Source organism: Caretta caretta, chromosome 3 (assembly GCF_965140235.1).
Source record: "Caretta caretta isolate rCarCar2 chromosome 3, rCarCar1.hap1, whole genome shotgun sequence".
NCBI classification, from domain to species: domain Eukaryota; kingdom Metazoa; phylum Chordata; order Testudines; family Cheloniidae; genus Caretta; species Caretta caretta.
Window position 1 is genome coordinate 48,354,877 of NC_134208.1, and position 20,807 is coordinate 48,375,683.

General features: G+C 39.5%; 1 protein-coding gene across 18 annotated transcripts in view; it reads right to left on the reverse strand.

Moving 5' to 3' along the window:
- Window positions 1–20,807, reverse strand: part of DST (dystonin) — a 485,843-nt gene that overhangs the window by 204,941 nt on the left and 260,095 nt on the right. For 16 of the 18 annotated variants that reach the window (XM_048845229.2, XM_075126480.1, XM_048845239.2 and 13 more), the window contains 13 exons: window positions 12,793–12,905; window positions 11,535–11,641; window positions 10,691–10,810; window positions 9,902–9,997; window positions 9,518–9,645; window positions 5,088–5,181; window positions 4,611–4,765; window positions 3,129–3,591; window positions 2,907–3,035; window positions 2,606–2,683; window positions 2,356–2,517; window positions 2,148–2,252; window positions 173–268 (listed from right to left, as the gene is read on the reverse strand). In XM_048845229.2, coding sequence (XP_048701186.2) covers window positions 173–268; window positions 2,148–2,252; window positions 2,356–2,517; window positions 2,606–2,683; window positions 2,907–3,035; window positions 3,129–3,591; window positions 4,611–4,765; window positions 5,088–5,181; window positions 9,518–9,645; window positions 9,902–9,997; window positions 10,691–10,810; window positions 11,535–11,641; window positions 12,793–12,905 — 1,846 coding nt within the window. Of the gene's footprint in view, window positions 1–172; window positions 269–2,147; window positions 2,253–2,355; window positions 2,518–2,605; window positions 2,684–2,906; window positions 3,036–3,128; window positions 3,592–4,610; window positions 4,766–5,087; window positions 5,182–5,284; window positions 5,573–9,517; window positions 9,646–9,901; window positions 9,998–10,690; window positions 10,811–11,534; window positions 11,642–12,792; window positions 12,906–20,807 lie in introns of those variants that run through there. The other 2 variants (XM_075126484.1, XM_075126485.1) reach the window with 2 other exon arrangements.

Here is a 20,807-nt window from a genome sequence, read left to right on the forward strand (position 1 = left end):
ACCTTGGAATCTGTCCCATGCACTGAGTTATAAATGGAAAAATTGAGCGAATTTGATCTGAAAGTTACTGAGAAAGACTAACCAATATTCTAGACTGACTGTTCTTCCTGTCACTTTTCTGACTATAATCATGCTTTAAAGTATTACAAATTTAATTGTTTGACTTACTTACCTCAAAATAAGCAGCATTTTCTCTCAAGTGTTGTTCAACACAGTGACAGAGCTGTAAAATCCAGCTCCACTGTGTTTGCATTGCAGCTCTATAGGCCTTAAAGATGAAAAAAGAAAGCATTTTAGGAATGAGTGCAGAAATTAAAACATGTACATTCTTGCAGACTTTAGGAAAAAATAAGAATAGTGTTACAAACAAAAGAGTCTGGTCCTGCCCTCCTTGTGCAGGCACAACTGTCCTTCAGACAGTAGGAGTTTTGCCTAAGTATAGAGTAAAAAATCAGACATAAAATGTGGTGCTGTATGGACAATAAAAAATGTTTTCTGAAGCCCTAATGTGTGCATATATATATGCTTTTTCATAACATTTAAAAATAAGTTTAACTTTACTAATGTCTTTGTCTCTTAAACAATGTTTTTACTACCACTTCTATAGAAAACTGGGTGCATTGCCCTAACATTTGCCAGCAGAGGGTGCTCTAAATATTTTTAAGTCAATCAGAAGTGTCTCACTTAGAGCCAGAGCCAGACCCATCCGACTGGCACAGAAGGCAGAGAGGTCTTCCAGTGACTGGGTGGATTGATCCATTAATGCTTGGCGAACACCCCAGTGTGCCTGATTAATATGAAAAGACAGTTTCTGAAGTCTTGTTATCTGCACATACTAGGGAATTAAGAAGGCAGTAATTTTAAATATATTACAGATGTGTGCCCGCATGCGCACACACACACCCTGTACTGTTTAATGTAAAGACTATAATGTTCACATACCTATCTACCACCATACTGCTTTGTCTCTGTGGCATATATGTTTATTAGACTGATACTGAGTGATACATATATTAGTAACAGCATACCATTTTAGAGAAAATAATTCCCACACTACCAAAATACCATTCATTACCCACATTCAAGTGAAAGTAAAGGTAAGGAAGGATTTTTCTTCATTTGTTTCCATATTATGAAAAATAAACTCTTTAAATCAAAGAATCATAAAATCCAGAGTTGGTACTGATCCCTGAATGGATTAGCTCATCCTCCTGTATTATAACTGTTTTCATTGGTCCTATTGTAGCACCACTTTACTGTCTATTCTTGACATGAGTTTCTGAAGGGAAAACAATCTGACACTCTCCTTTGGAGGCTTGTAAAAGCACCTACAGTAGCTACAATATTTTTTATGTAAACAGATTACCTACAATATAGAGCCTGATTCAAGTCCAAAATAAATCAATCCACTTTGTTACATTCCAATGTCAATACAATTTCTGTAATTTATTGACAATAAGGTCAAGAAACCAAACCCCAGACCTTAAAAGGAAGCAATATGATAAACTATTTGTGACTAGAAATGCTTTAGGGATACCTTTTCCAGCTCAAAGGGAGAGAAAAACAAATTGAGGGCTATTCTATGCCTTCAATCTGCATGTGCAAATCCCATTAACATCAATGGAAATTGCATGTGAGAGTTGAAGGCAAAATATGGTTGCAAGGGCCCATCGTGGAGTCCTTAATCCTTCTTCTTACATTTCAATGGGAGCTTTGACTAAGGGCAAATCTAATCGACTGCATTACATCAGCGCAGCTGTACCGCTGTAGTGCATCTAGCGAAGACACACTATGGTGATGGGAGAGCGCTCTCCCATTGACATAGCGTGGTGTGGACACCGATTTAAGAAGCTGTAACTTACATCGCTCAGGTCGTAATCACATCCCCGAGCAACGTAAATTACATCGACTTAAGAAGTAGTGTAGACTAGCCCCAAGTAAAAACCAAGTAGGACTCCAGGATTTAGTCATAAATGTTTAAAAACACTTATTTCTTTGAAAGTGAGGCACAGAGCCACACCAGGACATAGAAAAGAAAAAAACTCTTATTGTCTGAACTTATTAACAAATATCCCATCAGCAAAAAGTCACGAAGACTTAAATCACAATATTGGTTTCCGGTTTGTGTGCTATACTTCTTGACTTACCTCAATAGTTAGCCTTGCAGGGTGATTTTCAAGGAGTAGCTGCTCTGCTATTTCCTGAACTGATTTAATAACTTCTTCTTTTTGATCAAGTTCTCTCATTAAATCCTTTTTTTTTTTAAATAAAAAATGAGATATTTTAGAAACTTGTTAAATTATTAAATGTATTTTAATTAATTATTTCCTTTTAGATTACATTAGCAATGCTTACTGCATGGTACTCCTTTTTTCGTGATATACTGGAATTTCTTTCACTCCAGTCATACGCAACCTCCTCCTCTTCTTTTTCATTCAGCCATATAAGCTCTCCAGTGGCACGGGACACAAAATTGTGCAGGGTATCAAGGTGCCTTTCCTGATTTCTTGATGTATTCTTAAAAAAAAATTAATTTAAAAACCCTGCCATTATCAAAGCAACACACATTTAAAAGTTGAACATCAAAGAGATATAATGATCTTACCAAGAGTTTTGCATACTGACTCTCCAGTTTGTGCAATTTTTCTGTATAACTGAGTTTAAGAGGGGCAGTCATTTGGATCTGTGTACAGTAGATAAGGTTAAAGGACAACAAAAAGATTAGCCACATTAACAGTTATTCTCAAATATTAGATTAATTTGTATAATGCGAATTCATCGGGCAATCATACATAAAACCAAAGAAAGGTTCTGAAATCCAAGTGCAGTTGTGTAACCAGTAGTCACCTCATGAGTAATTCAATTAAAAAAAGTAACCTCAAGAAATAAAAAGTACAGTGGCGTACCTCACTGATTTTAGCTTCTTTAAGGCTTGATTCAAAATCTTCTATAGCTCTATGGACATTTTTTTGATTTTCTAAATGGCTTTCAACGCTTGGCAGATCTGAACCCCATTCTGTTCGATCGAGTTGAACCTTATAGACAAAAGCGAAAAATTAACCAAAGCTCCTCAGAAAATAAAGGAAATGACTAAAGTAGACTAAGAGGTGTTTGCATAAAGACATTACCTGCATTTCATCTACCCAGTTCAAGAGGTCCTGGACAAATTTCAGGTTGACTTCTTCTTCTGTTAAATTTTGATCAACAAAAGCTGATTTCATGAGGGGCTTTCGGATTTGCATCAGCTTGAGTGTTTGCAGTGCATTGGTGTCAACTCCTGTTACACAGGTTTGAATTAGCCGTGGTGGAAAGCCTGGTGCATAAGCTGGTGTGATTGCCGGAGTCAGTCTTGAAGTAAGACCTGATGAAAGGCCTGATGTCAGACTGGAAGAAGTCAAAGTAGGTGTTAAACTCTGGGTCATTCCAGAGTTTAAATCAGGGTTTAAGTTTGGTGCAAATCCTGAGTTTAAGCTTTGTGTTATTCCCGAAATCATCAGCTTTGTCTGTTCTGTTGTCAGTGTGCGCCCCTTGCTGAATACTGAAGAACATTCCGTCCTTAAGGCCATAAGATCATCTCGAAGTTTAGCAACCCTATAAAGAAATTACATTTACTAAAGAAAACAAAACAATCTCACTGACAGTTTGTGAACACATTTTTATGAAACAATATAATTAATTGAACTATAGCAATATAAATGAAAGCTATCTTGTATGCTTTACATATTCTAAACATAAATTTACACTATTAGTACCTCAGTACTATTATTTACTATAGACTTTACTTATTACTACATTAGTTCCTATATAAGCTTTCTATATTAGCATATTTATATTATCTAGTAAACAGCTCTAAAAGTAACTTGTATGTACTGTGTCACCCTATACATGCATACTTGTGTGTGTTAGTATGGACAAAATCCTGGCAATAACGCAGAAAACCAACCTAACATGTGCAGTAGCATGTACCAAATGCAAAGCCAGACACAACCAGCAAAAGAGAAATCTTGCTGTTGCAAGGCAGGATACTACATGCTGGGGTGGATTGATTAGCTGCAAAGTTTTGTTTACCACTCAGATATCCTGTGCTTGCTCTCACCAGATTCAGGTTAAATTCTGCCACTCTTTGGGAACATGTTGCTTTTCCATAAAATGACACCCTATTACTACAGTGAGGGTTTCTGGTTGCACAAACTGCTGTTTGTGAACTGACGTTAGCCTGCTACTACCTTTCCGGGTACGCTGGAACTACTGACGCAAATCATATTTCTATTTATCTAGAACAAAATTAGTACATTTTAAGGGTAATCATTTTAAGCACAATAAAAACGCCCAAAATGTTCAGACTTGGGTGTCTGATAAAGTTAAACACCTAAATGGCACCCAGATAAGTGACCTGATTTTCAGAGGTGCTGAGCATAGGAGCACATGCAGCTCCCATTGAGTTCAATAAAAGTAGTTGGCACTCAACACCTCTGAACATCCAGTTATTTTTATTTGGATTGCCAATTATGGATTTAGGAGCTTAACTACAGGCATTTAGGTGCGACACTCTGGGCTACAATACACATACACAATCTGTATTTATACACTGAAATAAAAGTATGAAATACCTCTGTACCAGTTGATCTGCCTGATAATATTTTCCATCAATAAGAATTTGGGCATCAATTACTTGTTGGCGCAGAAGATTCTCACATTCAAGTATATATCCAGCTATCTCTGCTTCATTCTGGAACTGTAGCCCTGATTCTAATCGCTTGGCATCCTGTGTTTTGGAATGATAAATACCAGCAATTAAATCCTACAGCTAACTGGATAAGTACTTTGTAGAGATTTCACTTTCTCTGTAAGCTATTTTTTTATCTTAAATAATTACTAGTAAAATCCTAGCAGAATGAATTCTATGTAATGTACAGTACTCTCTTCCAGAAATGTTAACTAAAGAAAAAAAATGCAGAAAAGGTGAAAATATCAGTTACTCAAATAGTCAATCAAAAGTTCTGAAAGTAAGATTTAAAAAACTGTAAAGGTTTCAGTGCCAAAAGGTTCACAAACACACCCAGAAAGAGAATTCATATTTGACTTACAGACTGCAGAGCATTCCGAGCAAGTATCAGTTTGTCTTCACAGCCCAGGATGTCCCGCTGAACTCTGTTTGCAATCTGCTGCAACATTTCCAACCTAAAAGACACCACAGACTATTTAAAAAAACGTTTTTTAGTATCCACATTGCAATGCAAAAGAAAATATCTTGCCTCAAACGCCAGTATTTATGCCAGTGTACCTAGATTCTTCTAACGTGCCATTGCTAAAGCTGATACAAGAATTAATCAGTGTTGGGCCACAATTCACAGAAAGGAAATTCTCATTTGAGTCAATGCTGGTTCGAGTGCCAGTGCTGTTGCTAAACAAGGAATCGCTACTGTGGTAGCCATAATTACTGCTGTTCATTTTTACACCAGGAGCACTCTCCCTTTGGCCATTTACATCTATTGGAAAATGGAAAAGGTAAAAACTCCAGCAAAATGTACAGCTTCCAGGGATGAAATCTCTCTACTGGCTTTTGAAACCCCCAGCATTCCTTCTTTAAATAGGTTTCAACATGCACATCCAACACCCAGCAAGTAATACTCGGATAGCTCTTCAAAGGATTTTACCTAGAGCTATGTATGCTCGTTTGAGTTTGGCTTCCCTACGTTGCATTAAAAAGCTCTGCAAGTATGGACTAAACAAAACGACGAGGGCGTCACCGGGAGACAGAGGTGCCAAATATTTAATATAAGTCTCAACCAATTTCAACAAGCTAAATTATATTTATAATTATATTATATTGAATTCTAGGTAATGTACAGTACTCTCTTCCAGAAATGTTAACTACAGAAAAAAAATGCAGAAAAGGTGAAAATATCAGTTACTCAAATAGTCAGTCAAAAGTTATATTACAAGCTCACTACAGTGTTGTGCAAATATTGAATTAAAGGTTATATGAAGAGAAGTAAAAAGAGCTTGGTTCAGCACTGTATAATTCCAGATTTATGCTGGTGTAAATCCCCTGATTTTAATGGAGTTACGCCAGTGTAAAACAGGAGTAACCCATCAGGCCCATAACTGGTAAACTCTATACCCCTGTACACTGTCCAATCCATTACTATTATTCTGCTGTCCAGACAAGCCCGTTTATTTTATTCCCCTGTCCCACCAAGCTGTAATCCTGAAGACATCACCTTACTTTCTTCAGCATTCTGACCTGACAGCACCAAGGCTTTCTTACCATAAGGCAAAGAAGGCAAAACGAATCTTTTTCTTGGTTTTTATGTATAAATACATGTATATAAAATTCATTCAGCCTTTCAGTCTTAACTAAATATTTCCCCATTTTAACTCCTGCTTCCAGCCCGCTATAAAACTACATCCGTATTACAGCGCTGCTGCTTTAAGAATATAAAGGACACAGGCTACCCTTGCAGAGACTGAGCAGGCTTATCTCTATGATGGTTTCAATCCCACTAGCCTGACAAATAGGAACCCCAGTTTGGCCCTTGACCACTACAGGCAAGCTACCAGGCTTTCTTCACCCACCACATATGAACTGGGATCCCACGTTCCAACCTGCCACTAACTACCCATGCATACTGATGTTTTCCTAATGGTTATCAGCCAAAGGGACAGGGTTTTAGCAATTTACCATTGTAGCAGGGTGGCTTGCCCCTTACATCTGGAGGCCTGGGTCAAGCCAACCCTAACTGCTGAAGAGGCACACCGGAGAGAGATCAGGTGGTTTCCCTATTGAAAGCAGCAGTGGGTGCAATGAAGGAAGGATGCTTAGGGAGATTAGAGACTGCTAGAAGTGAGCATGCTCCAGCAGAGAGTCCTGGGATGTGGGACTGAGACTACAGGCAGGAAAGACCTGGGAGCGACCTGACAAGAGGGTAAAACAGATGGAATTTGTTTTGGGACTTTGAGTTTTATTTTTGAGTTTATTTCATAGAATCATAGAATATTAGGGTTGGAAGAGACCTCAGGAGGTCACCTAGTCCATCCAACCCCATGCTCAAAGCAGGACCAACACCAATTAAATCATCCCAGCCAGGGCTTTGTCAAGCCGGGCCTTAGGATAGAGATTATACCACCTCCCTAGGTAACCCATTCCAGTGCTTCACCAACCTTCTAGTGAAATAGTGTTTCCTAATATCCAACCTAGACCTCCCCACTGCAACTTGAGAGCACTGCTTCTTGTTCTGTCATCTGTCATCACAGAGAACAGCCGAGCTCCATCCTCTTTGGAGCTCCCCTTCAGGTAGCCGAAGTCTGCTATCAAATCCCCACTCACTCTTCTCTTCTGCAGACTAAATAACCCCAGTTCCCTCAGCCTCTCCTTGTAAGTCATGTGCCCCAGCCCCCTAATCATTTTTGTTGCCCTCCGCTGGACTCTCTCAAATTTGTCCACATCCCTTCTGTAGTGGGGGGACCAAAAGTGGACGCAATACTCCAGGTGTGGCCTTACCAGTGCTGAATAGAGGGGAATAATCACTTCCCTCGATCTGCTGGCAATGCTCCTACTAATACAGCCCAATATGCCATGGGCCTTCTTGGCAACAAGGGCACACTGTTGACTCATATCCAGCTTCTTGTCCACTGTAATCCCCAGGTCCTTTTCTGCAGAACTGCTGCTTATCCAGTCGGTCCCCAGCCTGTAGCGGTGCATAGGATTCTTCCATCCTAAGTGCAGGACTCTGCACTTGTCCTTGCTGAACCTCATCAGATTTCTTTTGGCCCAATCCTCTAATTTGTCTAGGTCCCTCCATATCCTATCCCTACCCTCCATCGTATCTACCTCTCCCCGCAGTTTAGTGTCATCTGCAAACTTGCTGCGGGTGCAATTAATCCCATCATCCAGATCATTAATAAAGATTTTGTCTGATTAAACTCAGATTCCAAGAAATGGCAAAGGGTATTGTGAATAGACGAAATGGGTTGTGTGGAGTTTAAGAATCCCCTTCGGGGGAAACTGAGGCAGGATGCCTATAGTGTAAGCCCAAGCCTTGAGGGGGTGCTCCGGAGGTGGTCACTCATTCACAACTGTATTTGAGTATCAGCCCAGCTATCATTTTTGCCACAATTAAATTCCATTCTGCAGTTCAGGCTGCAGTGGTCCATGCTTGTACCAAAGAGCAATATGCCCCAGCCATGCATACTAGTTATCAGTTTATGAGGCAGCAAACTCCTGTTTCCCAGCCCAATCAATAATATAAATGTCTCAGTGATCTAATACTACCAGATTATTAATTTCTCTCCTTATCTTGCAGTGGTGAGCCCCATAACTGACAATCTGATTATATTTAAATATATTTGATGAATATAAAATACGTAGAGATGGAGGGAAGTTTATGTTTATGAGGTCTTAATCAATTTGAAAATATGATAAAAGCTTTTTGTGAGTATGAATACAACTATAGGCCAATTTCACACACCCTCACACCTCAGCACAGTCACCCTCAAATCACATCAGGAACAGGTCAGTGTTTCCACCACTGTCCTCCTACGTGTTGCTCTGCCCGTTGGGGGCAGCTTTACATTCCACTCCAGAGGAACCACACCAGCAGAGGATGCTCTGAATCAGCACATCCTCACCCACCTTAGCCATGCTCCCTCTTCATTCAGCAGCCTTATATGTCAGTCAAACCTGGCTGCCTTTGGCCCCTCTTCTGCCATTTTAATCTCTCTCCTGCAGACTCTCTGCTGCAGGGGTCTATGCATACACTTGGACGAGTTTAACCCAAACTCTTAGTAGCCAGGAGCCCATTCCAGGTTAGAAAACTCCTCTAAAACACAATAGGCCTGATTTCTGGTGATGGACTCTGTTTGTGCCAGTGCAATTTTTTGTGGTCTCAAAATTGTACCTGCAAAAACAAAATCTGTTCTTAGGCCTGGCCCAAGATCTCAGTAATGTTCAACATACACATAATCACAGACATTCGTAATGGAAAAGACATCAGGTCACATATTCCACTACTCACGCAGGATTGCTCTCAAATATTTTGTATGTTTAAATGCTTTGTATATACTGGAGTGCAATATAGTTTTACTTGACCCAAAAAAACGGAGCTTCAGATATGCTTGTGTGCATGGGCTGAAATTAATCCCTAGGCAAAAAGCCAGAGCCATACTTAAATTCTCCTTCAGCCCTCAGAATAAGGTTTAAATGGAATTTAAGTGGTGCACAGACCTTGTCATGACCTTTTGCATAGGGAGAATTTCATTCAAGTTAAGTACTTTGATTGAGGCACAGATACTATTCATTCTGGACTGGCTGAGACCCCCCAACTCATTACCATATGGATCCTGAAACTACACATCAGAAAAAGATCTACAGGGCTGAAAAAAATCTGTGAGCATTCTTCAAGCTAAAACAATAATGTAGTTTTTAGCATGGAAAAGACATCCAATATAGTTTCCAAAGTAAGGCAAAAGAGCAGAAAGAAAATAAACCACCCCTGTCAAACATTCACTAGCATACCGTTCTACTTCAGGTCGAAGGGTTTTCTCCCTTTCCAGCATGGCAATAATAAGTTTTCCCCACTCTTTTTCTATATCATTTGGATGGTAGCCTTGAGGGAGTTTGATGCGTCCGAATTCTATCCAGACCTTCAAAAACAAATAATGGCTGGTTAACAAACAAAAAACCAGAAATACAATAGAGTGAATATAATAAAGCACAAAAAAAGAAAAGGAGTACTTGTGGCACCTTAGAGACTAACCAATTTATTTGAGCATAAGCTTTCGTGAGCTACAGCTCACTTCATCATCCTTTAGTCTCTAAGGTGCCACAAGTACTCCTTTTCTTTTTGCGAATACGGACTAACACGGCTGTTACTCTGAAAGCACAAAAAGTACAACTTACCTCCAGCAGTTTATAAAGACGTTTAATTTTTGATTTATCTATCTCCTTTGGTGGAATTTCTGTTTCCTTAAACTGTAAGTATTGGTTATAAAGTGCCTGGAAAAATATAAATACATATCACCAGCTATTTCCTAAAAGGGAGTATTTTACTACTTCTTCACCACATTCCATTATGTTTAATAGACTTATATTGTTCTATTAAAGACTTGCATAAAAAATTCTTTGCCCACCAGTGAAAAATCTGCTTGTGCAGGTTAAGACACTAGCAAAACATTTCACGTAGCTGGGGCATGGGAAGAGGGGTGACAATCAAAGGGTAGGATTTTCAATGGGTTTCATCCTGGCCACCATCTGCATGCATGCATGCAAAGAACAAGCTAACATCGGGGGGTAGGAAAGGTGGCTGGCAGGTGGGTGACAGAATTTACATAAAACCTAACACGTCTGAGCATCTCATTTGCTCCAGGGACACAAAGGAACCTTAGCAGCTCAGAGGATCTGGCCCATATGTATTGCATATTTCATATTTCCAAGCCTAAATCATTTTATCTTTTTAAAATATAAACATTTGGAGTCCTGTGAATAATTTGAACAGCGCCATATTATAGTCTCCCATGCTTAACTTTGGGAACACAGGGTCTCAGGAATGCTACAAGGTTTCTTAAATTTAAAAAAAATATGAAAACCCACGTTATTACACTGCTCTTTGATTTAACTGCATAAAATAAGAATCTTCATTTTTTTTCTACTGTTCTTCAAACAAAGTACATGTATGACGCAGTGTCTCACCTTCAGTTCTACAGGATTGTTTGGAAATGCTCTGTCAGATATTATTGTGATATGGTGCCTGATCCACTGGATGAGGTAGTTCACCATATTCTGGTATTCAACCCACTTGACTTCAACATCCTAGAAAAGCACATCACAGTCAGCAGATCAGAAAGCAAGAACAACTTTTTTTCTTTTTCTTTTATAGTCTCGGTTTAAAAGGATGCAGCTCTTCAGACGCATAAAGCAAAATAAATTCCCAAGCTTAGCAATTCCAAAATGGCATTCACAATATTCTGGTCCCTTTATCATACTAACATAAAATAAATCCCAATTAAATCAATTGAGAAACCTGCATGAGAAAGGCCAATAGGATTTGGCCTCAACTATTTCTAATGATGACATTGAAGCTTCCCAGTTCTAATACCATTCAAGAGAGATAATAAACAGAGAGTGTAACCTAATGGTCTGACCACAGGACTGGGAGCCAAAAGATTCTGAGTTATGATCCCAGCTCTGATTCTAGCACTCTCTGTGGCTTTGGGCAAATCATTATTTATTAGTTAAGCTCTCGATTTCAATGTCTTCATCTGTAAAGCAAGTGCAGTATTGTTATAAATCAAATACAGTATTTGTTTAGTCTTTTTAAATATGTGGAGCTCCCAGTTAAATCATGAAACCAAGAGTCGAGTTATTGACAACATGAAAAAACTTTCAATTGTGTTATTTTGTAATATTAGTTTATTATTATTGTTATACCAGTCTATGGAGAATGTAGCTAACTGCAGTATTGAGTTGAAACCTTCTAAAATCAAGCCTTGTCAATGAAGCTGCCATGCTTCATAGGTGTTACTCGCTTACTTACATTTGCACTGATGCCTTCGCCGCCTTCCAGTACTTTGGGAAATGCATCATAAAGTGATGACACATAAGTTATTACTGACTTCTCATCAGGAGAGGAGACATCAACATCTAAGAACAGAACAAAGTCTGTGGTGAAGAATATTCACAAATACTCTACAGCCTGCAGATAGTTAGATTATATTTTAACATAAGAACATAAGAATGACCAGCTGGGTAAAGACCAATGGTCCATCTAGCCCATTATCCTGTCTTCCAACAGTGGCTCCAAGAAGCATTCCTTAATGGTGCCTAGAAATTTTATCTCTGCATCCCATCCTGAAGTGGCATGTACCTAGTCAATATGGGGATGGTTGAAATCTCCCATTATTATTAAATTTTCTGTTTTTGTAGCATCTCTAATCCCCCTGATCACTTCACAATCACTGTCACTATCCTGGTCAGATGGTCGGTATTATATTCCTACTGCTATATTATTATTATTATTCAAGCATGGAATTTCTAACCATAGAAATTCCATGGTACTGTCTGATTCATTTAAGACTTTTACTATATTTGACTCTATGCTTTCTTTCACATGTAATGCCACTCCCCCAACAACACAACCTACTCGCTCAGTCCTATATATTTTGTACCCTGGTATTACCATATTGCATTGATTGTCACCATTCCACCAAGTTTCTGTGATGCCTATTATATCAATATCCTCATTTATTACCAGGCACTCGAGTTCACCCATTTTAGACTTCTTGCATTCATATACAAGCACTTATAAAATGTATCAATATTTAGTTGTCTGCCTTCATGTGACGTAATGGAATGGGACTCTTTTATTTGATTGTTTCTCTTCAGTTCCTACCTGTACTTTATCAACTTCTATACTCACCTTTTTACTGGGATATAGAGAATCCCCTTTAATAAATACTCCCCTAAGGGATGTCTCTTTCTGAACCATGTCCTCCTCTGCACCTGTTGGCTTTCCCCCAGCTCCTGGTTTAAAAACTTCTCTGTGAGCTTTTAAATTTTACTGGTCAGCAATCTTGTTCTGTTTTGCATTAGGTGGAGCCTATCCTTTCTGTAGGCTCTTCCTTTCCCAAAAGGTTCCCCAGTTCCTAATCAACCTAAATCCCTTCTCTGAACACCATTGTCTCACCCACACATCAAGACCCTGCAGTTCTACCTAACTGGCCTTAAGCACAGAACTGGAAGCATTGCAGAGATGCCACCTTGTTTTGCAGTGAAGTCTTTAAGAATCAACTCACCTTCCGGATCCAGAAGTCTGGTGACACCAAGTTTTTCTGCTACATAAAAAGCATGTTCTAAATTTGCAAGGTTGCTTTGAACAGCAACGGTATTCATGTCTATCAGGTCCGGCCTGTAAAACAAAAACAACAATTACCGTAAGTATTTATGTGTTTGAAAATATAATTGTTGTAACAGAACAGTGCAGTACTTTAAAAGGTCTCTACAATGAGTGTAGAGTGTAAAAAACTGTTTTAAGAGCATGTGGTAACTAATAATAAGTACAGCTGTGTACACCTATCCATTTTTGCTTCTCATTTTTAAAAAAAACTTTCTGTTTATTAGATTATAAAAACTGAACAATAATTTTTTCAGTGCAGCAGACAACTACAACCTGATCATTCCCCTCTGCTGGCACCCTCTCACCTACCAAAGCAAGCTTAAGACTCTGGCCCTCACTTTAAGTGTCTGTATACTCCTGCTTACATATCTATTCTGGTCTATTATCGTGTTCCATCTTGCTCCCTTTGCTGCACTTCCCTCATTCTCTCATGTCTTCTTTCATGGGCCACCCAATCCCTCATTCCTGGAACAACATCCCTATTTTAATGTCTTTCAATTCCATCTCTTGTTCAGAGCTTTCCTGTAAGCCCACATTTTTTATGAGGTCCACAAATACTAACTCATGCCAACATCAGACCATTGCTATCCCCATATTTTATGTTTTACATGTCAAAATTAGCACTGCTCCTTCGCTTTCCCACGTATGTACTGTCAATTCCTCAGCACAGGGACGGTCTTCATTAGTGTCTGCCTTGTACAGCACGGAGAACACTGCCAGCCTTAGCAAATGAGAAGAAGAGGTGATTTTCAAACGTGCTGAGCACCCACAGCTCCCACTGAACTTAACTGGAGTAATAGGTGCTCTGCACCAAAAAACCAGGCCCATGTTTAAAACAAAACAAAAATCAGCAACCCAAACGGCGGCAGAGGGAGATGGGGGGAGGGGGAAAGAGCAAGAGAGAGAAAGAAATAAACCAGAAGCAGAAACCATGTCTTTGTCATAGCTGTATCTCTGAAATTCAGTTGAATGGCTTCCTATAAAGCTGATGGTGCTGATGGCAGGAGGAGAAAGTTAACATTAAAAGAGGAGTTGCCCACCCAAGTCTTTCAAAATATGAAAACATTTATATTTTTTCATACCCAGAGCCCGTAGAACAAATTATGTGAGGGTCAGCTTTAGGGATCAGCTCCCTCCCTCAATTTTCTCATTTTTATACTTGAGCGGGAGAAATGTAAATGCTACCTGGCAGAAATTGCCCATTTTCATACAATTCCAAAAGGCAAAGCTTGAAGACATTTGCAATAGAAACAAATTGAAGCAAAAGGTTCAAAATGTTTCACATTTTTCAAAACTAATAATTACATCATGTGTTTTTCCAGCACACCAATCCCCCCCATCCCAAAAGCTACATTAACTTTGCTACACCCCATGTGACCGAAAAGACAGTTCTGGCAGACAGTGAGAATCACAGTTTTTCTTGTGCTTTCTTGAGGGCACATTCATAAAAAATCGATCATAATCCTAAACTACTGTTACCCTGATGGAGTTTGTTTTCCCTATTGATTTTAATGAGAGCAGAATGAGGCTCACGTTATTCTTTGAATTTCACTACAATTAACAGAAAGGTATAAATAATTATTGAAAAAGGAACACACTAATCGATGTCATGGTCACACTGCTGCAGATTATGGATTAATAAAGATTTACTTCACAACATATAGTAGGAAAAAATATTTTCTGTATAAACATATATTGTTGGTTTTTTCATTCTGCTTTCTTTCCAAGCATTTCACACTTGCTGGTAAAACCAGCATGAAATACAAAAGGACACCTATTCAGCTGTCAACTTGCAGAACAAGATCAGGCAAGTTGGTGTGAAAGCCTTGTTTTTTCACAATAAAAATAAACTCCAATACACTGACTAAAAGCTATGAAGTACTCAAATGGAAGATGTCTCTTATGGTGACATAGTTAAATTAATAAAAACAACTGTTGTAGCGTTCATCAATCACTTTGGATAAATGCTGCTACTGCATCCCAAAACTTAAAACAACCATCTATGTGAAATACCACACATTTTATACATACAGTCCTATACCCAAAATCCTGCACAAAACATGGATACTCATATATCCCCATTAGAATAAAATAAAATAATAACACTTCGCTCTTATACAGCATCTTCTATCCTTAGATTTCAAAGGGCTATACAAAGGAGGTCAGTATAATTATCCTCATTTTACGGATAGGCAAACTTACGGCACAAGGAGAGACGTGATGCACCAAACTAGTGGCAGGACTGGAAAAAGAACTCTAATCTCCTGAGTCCTACTCCACTGCCCTATCCATTAGACAACATAGCCTCATTTTATGAAAATACAAATTTGCAATGAAAGTCATCCTATTTTTAATCAGCTGTATATCCCATACATTTTTGTCTACCTACAATAACTAGTTTATATTTATCTAAAAAGAAAAGGAGTACTTGTGGCACCTTAGAGACTAACCAATTTATTTGAGCATGAGCTTTCGTCCGATGAAGTGAGCTGTAGCTCACGAAAGCTCATGCTCAAATAAATTGGTTAGTCTCTAAGGTGCCACAAGTACTCCTTTTCTTTTTGCGAATACAGACTAACACGGCTGTTACTCTGAAATCTATATTTATCTAAAGGCTCCATTCAGCGGAAAAGACTGCAGAAGACAGCATATTGGCTCTGTCCTTGTTTCCCCTACTGAAACAGAAACATAGCTAGGAGGCTAATTAACTGAAAATGAGTTCCTTTGGTACTTGGACAAGGGAAAAAACAGGTTTTAAAACTGAAAAGCAAGGGTGCATCTGTTATAGGGGAGTAGAAGTGCAAATGGAAATATTTTGAAACTTTGGAGGGGAGATGGAGCCTCCATCCCTAGCCAGTCACCATCTCTTCTTTCCAAACAGGAAAAGTTGCAGTGAAGTTTAGGGCCAGGGAAAAGGGTGCCTACATCCTCATCTCAGTTAGACTTTTCTTCTGACCCCAGCCCCTACATGAACAAAAGAGCCATGAAATCAATAAAAAATTGCCTTTTTCTTTAAAGAGAGTTCCTCCTGTGGTTTTTAAGTACCTCATTGCTCTCCAGACATAAGCTTATTACCATTCAGTTCACCAAAAGCCCCTGTTCCTCAACCTAGTGTATGGCAGTTCTTTCTGGGCAAGCTCAGAAGATTCCTTTTGAGAGTATGTGTACACCTGGAGTGGGGTGTGTGACTCCCATCTCAAGAAGGCATACGGAGCTCGTGTGCTAAAAACAGAATGTAGCCACAGCAACACGAGCTGCAGGATGGGCTAGCTACCCTGAGTACATGCCCATCAGAGATCTTAGAAACCCATGATGGGAGGAAGTGTGAGTATGTCTCCCCAGCTCCAGCTGTAGAGATACTGTGTGTCATCCCTCGTGATCATCTATCTGTGAATTCTCTGTGGAGTAAAGTACTACATTGCACCAGTAAGGGTTGCAAAATCTGTTCCTAAGCAAGGGCAGTGTTTTGTACAGCTTTAGAGTATATATGTTATGTATGTTTCTGATATGTAAACAATAATTTATTCTCAAATGAGTTCTTAATCATTACTAACTTGAACTGATTATACTGCAGTTATAATGCATATCCTACTAATTTAGATTAATTTAACTGGCTTAATCTGGGAGGATCCGTGGGTTAAAGACAGCATCAGGGGGGAGACAAGCATTTTGGTTTCTAAAAGTAAAAAACAAATAAAATAGACAGGATAAATAAAAATACCCATAAGCTTTAAACGCATATGTTATTTTGCATTCAGTATAAAGGTTTATATAAATATAAAGTGACATAATTTTGTGTAGAATTATTAAGCAATTTTCTACATAGTATAGACCAAATGAAACTAAATGCACTTCAAAAAATGATAATGACCTCACCTTCAAACATAATACTGTGACTCATTTTATGGCTGATTTTTCAGCAGAGCTGGGTCCTTGCCATTGGAAAAGATGCATAAACAATACAAACCATGCAAAAAGTTGGAACATTCCATACAAAACAGATGCCTCTGCTAGAAACACACCCAAATCAAGGTGCTCAGCTTCCAAATAGTGAGTCATTAATTATTTTATTGATGAAACGCACCTCTTCTACCACTAAAGATTTTAGAGTAGGTGTTAGAATTAGATATAATTTGTGTTAAAAACTGACAAAATTAATACCTGTTCAAGAAAACAACTTTAATATATAGGTCCATGAAGAGGAATAAGAGAATAATACTTCAATAACATTGCAAGTAAACCAAGGCTTTTATCCTGGATGACTCACACATGTGTTAAGCTTTACAGTCTGTGAGTAGCCTTACTGAAATCAATGGAGCTACCCACAGCATGTAGGTTTTTGTATAACTGGAATCTAATAAACCTTGGAAATAAATGTCAAGATCCACACTAGAAACTATAGTATTTGGGGAATTTTAAATGGAATCATGGTATTTCAATGTGGAAAAGATATTTATCTATCTTTAGTCTCCCTAGTCAATTACACTGTACAAATGATATCCTCTTTTTCATTGTTTTAAGACAACTTTACTGTCAACAATTCTGTTTATCTTTAATAAAATAAGTTATGCCCTGATCCTGCAAATGCTTATGCACATGAGTATCTTCACACATGTCACTGGTGTCAATGAGTTCAACAGAACAACTCATGTCTGAAACGATCTCATGCACAGAAACTAAATTATTTAATTCTTGGGAAACGCAGATTTAATAAAATCATCAAAATGGTATCTGACTAAACCATAGCAGTAAAGAAGAAGACAACAGAGGTATATTTCTTGTCTTATACCAGGGGTGGGCAAACTTTTTGGCCCGAGGGCCACACTGGGGTTGCAAAACTGTATGGAGGGCGGGTAGGGAAGACTGTGCCTCCCCAAACAGCCTGGCCCCACCCCCTATCCGACACCTCCCCCTTCCCACCCCCTGATTCCCCCCTCAGAATCCCGACCCATCCAACCCCTCCTGCTCCTTGGCCCCTGACACACACCCCCAGGACCCTCCGCCCCAATCGCCCCCCCGGGACCCCACCCCCATCCATCCCCCCCGCTCCCTGTCCCCTGACTGTCCCGACCCCTATCCACAGCCCTGCCCCCTGACAGGCCCCCCAGGACTCCCACGCCTTTCCAACTCCCCCGCTCCCTGTCCCCTGACTGCCCCGACCCCTATCCACACCCCCGCCCACCGACAGGCCCCGTGGGACTCCCACAGCTATCTAACCTCTCCCTGCTCCCTGTCCTCTGACTGCCCCCTGGAACCCCGCAGCCCAGGCCCCCTTACCATGCCACTCAGCGCAGCATGTCTGGCAGCTGTGCCTGCAGAGGAGAGGGGACAGCAGGGGAGGGGCTGGACTAGCCTTCCCGGCAGGGAGCTCAAGGCCTGGGCAGGACGGTCCCGCGGGCCGGACGTGGCCCACGGGCCATAATTTACCCACCTCTGTCTTATATTAAGTAGCTATATTTCTGTATGAGTTTCACTAAGTAGCAACACAGGGGAAATGACAGGAGATGTAGAGTTAAATGAAAATCTAAGTATAATCTAGCTAGGTTTTTAATTGCTGTAATGAGAAAACGCTTATAAATATTAAATGAATTCTTTCCTCGGTGTTCACAGACAATAACAAAGGACAGATGCCAGAAAGAGCCATATATTCCTCAGGGAAGGAAGAAAATTTACTAAAATAATTAAAGATCATGTCAGAACATGTGATCATAAAACAACGACTAAGTATTGCAAGATTTCTGAATCAGGTAGGGTCCATCCTGCATTTCAGAAGGGAGTGGCAAAAGAAAAATCCTAGCAAATAATTTGAAAATTATATTAAAGAACATTATGGTTGCACAGAAAATAATTGAAAAATTAGGGAATGGTAATGGTAAGGGTGTCCAAGTAAATTTAGCTTCATCCCCCTTATACATGTACATTTCAATATAAACCTTACTTATCTGATTATATAATATTATTAGTTGCCATAAAGCACCTCTGTCTCATTCATTGTGTTGGGTAGATAATGCAGAGTAAATGAGATGTTTAATATTTATCCTCACTACTCAGTGTCTGAACTCTTCCTTCATTCACTACGTAGTCCACCTCGTTCACTGTACACCATCTACCTTGTCCACTAAAGGGTGTTCAGAAATGCTGTTCATCGCACCAGTGTACATGCAGAGTAAGTCCATGGAAGTTTACCCTACATGCACAATTTGCCTCCCATTCAGGTACAGATCCTGAGGACACCTGTCTCATTCACTGCACCCTCCACATGGAATGATATAGGTATCCTATGAGAATAATAGAACATTATCACATAATGCAAAATAATGCCTATGCACCAGGAGCAAAACTGGTTTTAGAATTTTCAGAATTTAAGTGCTTCACAATGCAATTTTAATGGACTTTTAATGGAGGCGTTTTGTTGTTGGTATTCAATTTCCCAGGTTTTGTTTGTTTTTTGAAGAAGTTCCTTAATGGGGAATGTCAAATACAAAGGGAAGGGTAAACACCTTTAAAATCCCTCCTGGCCAGAGGAAAAACCCTTTCACCTGTAAAGGGTTAAGAAGCTAGGAGAACCTCGCTGGCACCTGACCAAAATGACCAATGAGGAGGCAAGATACTTTCAAAAGCTGAGGGAAGGGAGAAATAAAGCCCCTCTCTCTCTGCCTGTGTGATGCTTTTGCAGGGAACAGAACAGGAATGGAGTCTTAGAACTTAGTAAGTAATCTAGCTAGAGATGCGTTAGATTCTGATTTCTTTAAATGGCTGAGAAAATAAGCTGTGTTAGAGGGAATGGATATTCCTGTTTTTGTGTCTTTTTGTAACTTAAGGTTTTGCCTAGAGGGATTCGCTATGTTTTGAATCTAATTACCCTGTAAGGTATTTACCATCCTGATTTTACAGAGGTGATTCTTTTTACTTTTTCTTCTATTAAAATTCTTCTTTTAAGAAACTGAATGCTTTTTCATTGTTTTTAAGATCCAAGGGTTTGGGTCTGAGGTCACCTATGCAAATTGGTGAGGATTTTTATCAAACCTTCCCCAGGAAAGGGGGTATAAGATTTGGGAGGATTTTGGGGGGAAAGACGTTTCCAAACAAACTTGTTCCCAGTAACTGGTGTTAGATGTTTGGTGGTGGCAACGAAAGTTCAAGGGCAAAAGGTAAAATAGTTTGTACCTTGGGGAAGTTTTAACCTAAGCTGGTAAAAATAAGCTTAGGAGGTTTTCATGCAGGTCCCCACATCTGTACCCTCGAGTTCAGAGTGGGGAAGGAACCTTGACATGGAGGCAGGGCGGTGGGATTAACTTGAAATCATTTTGAGATCAATTTGAGATTTTTTTAAACCAGAAGCACAGATTGGAAAAGGAAATTTTTTTTTTCCTTTGGGCTGCTGAAAAGCAAGTTTTTGGTTGAAAGCAGTTAGAGGGTTTTTTTCTCTGCTTTGGGGCCAGAGCAGAGACAAAAAGGAATTGTCTTTTGTGAGCTGGAGTTTTCTCTACCTAAAGGCAGGGTAGTTAACCTCCTGCAGGGAAATTCACAAGTCTTCGTAGACGTGAAGTTGTTTTTTACCTAAGAGCAACTAGAGGGGTTTTCTGTCTATTTGCCTGGAGACAAAGGTGTTAGTTTGGTGGGGGGGAGGAGGGGTTTAAGGATGTTGATCTTTTGAACAAAAAGACACAAAAACAGGAATATCCATTCCCTCCAACACAGCTTATTTTCTCAGCCATTTAAAGAAATCAGAATCTAACGCATCTCTAGCTAGATTACTTACTAAGTTCTAAGATTCCATTCCTGTTCTGTCCCCAGCAAAAGCATCGCACAGACAGAGAGAGAGTCTTTGTTTCTCCCTCCCCCCAGCTTTTGAAAGTATCTTGTCTCCTCATTGGTCATTTTGGTCAGGTGCCAGCGAGGTTCTCCTAGCTT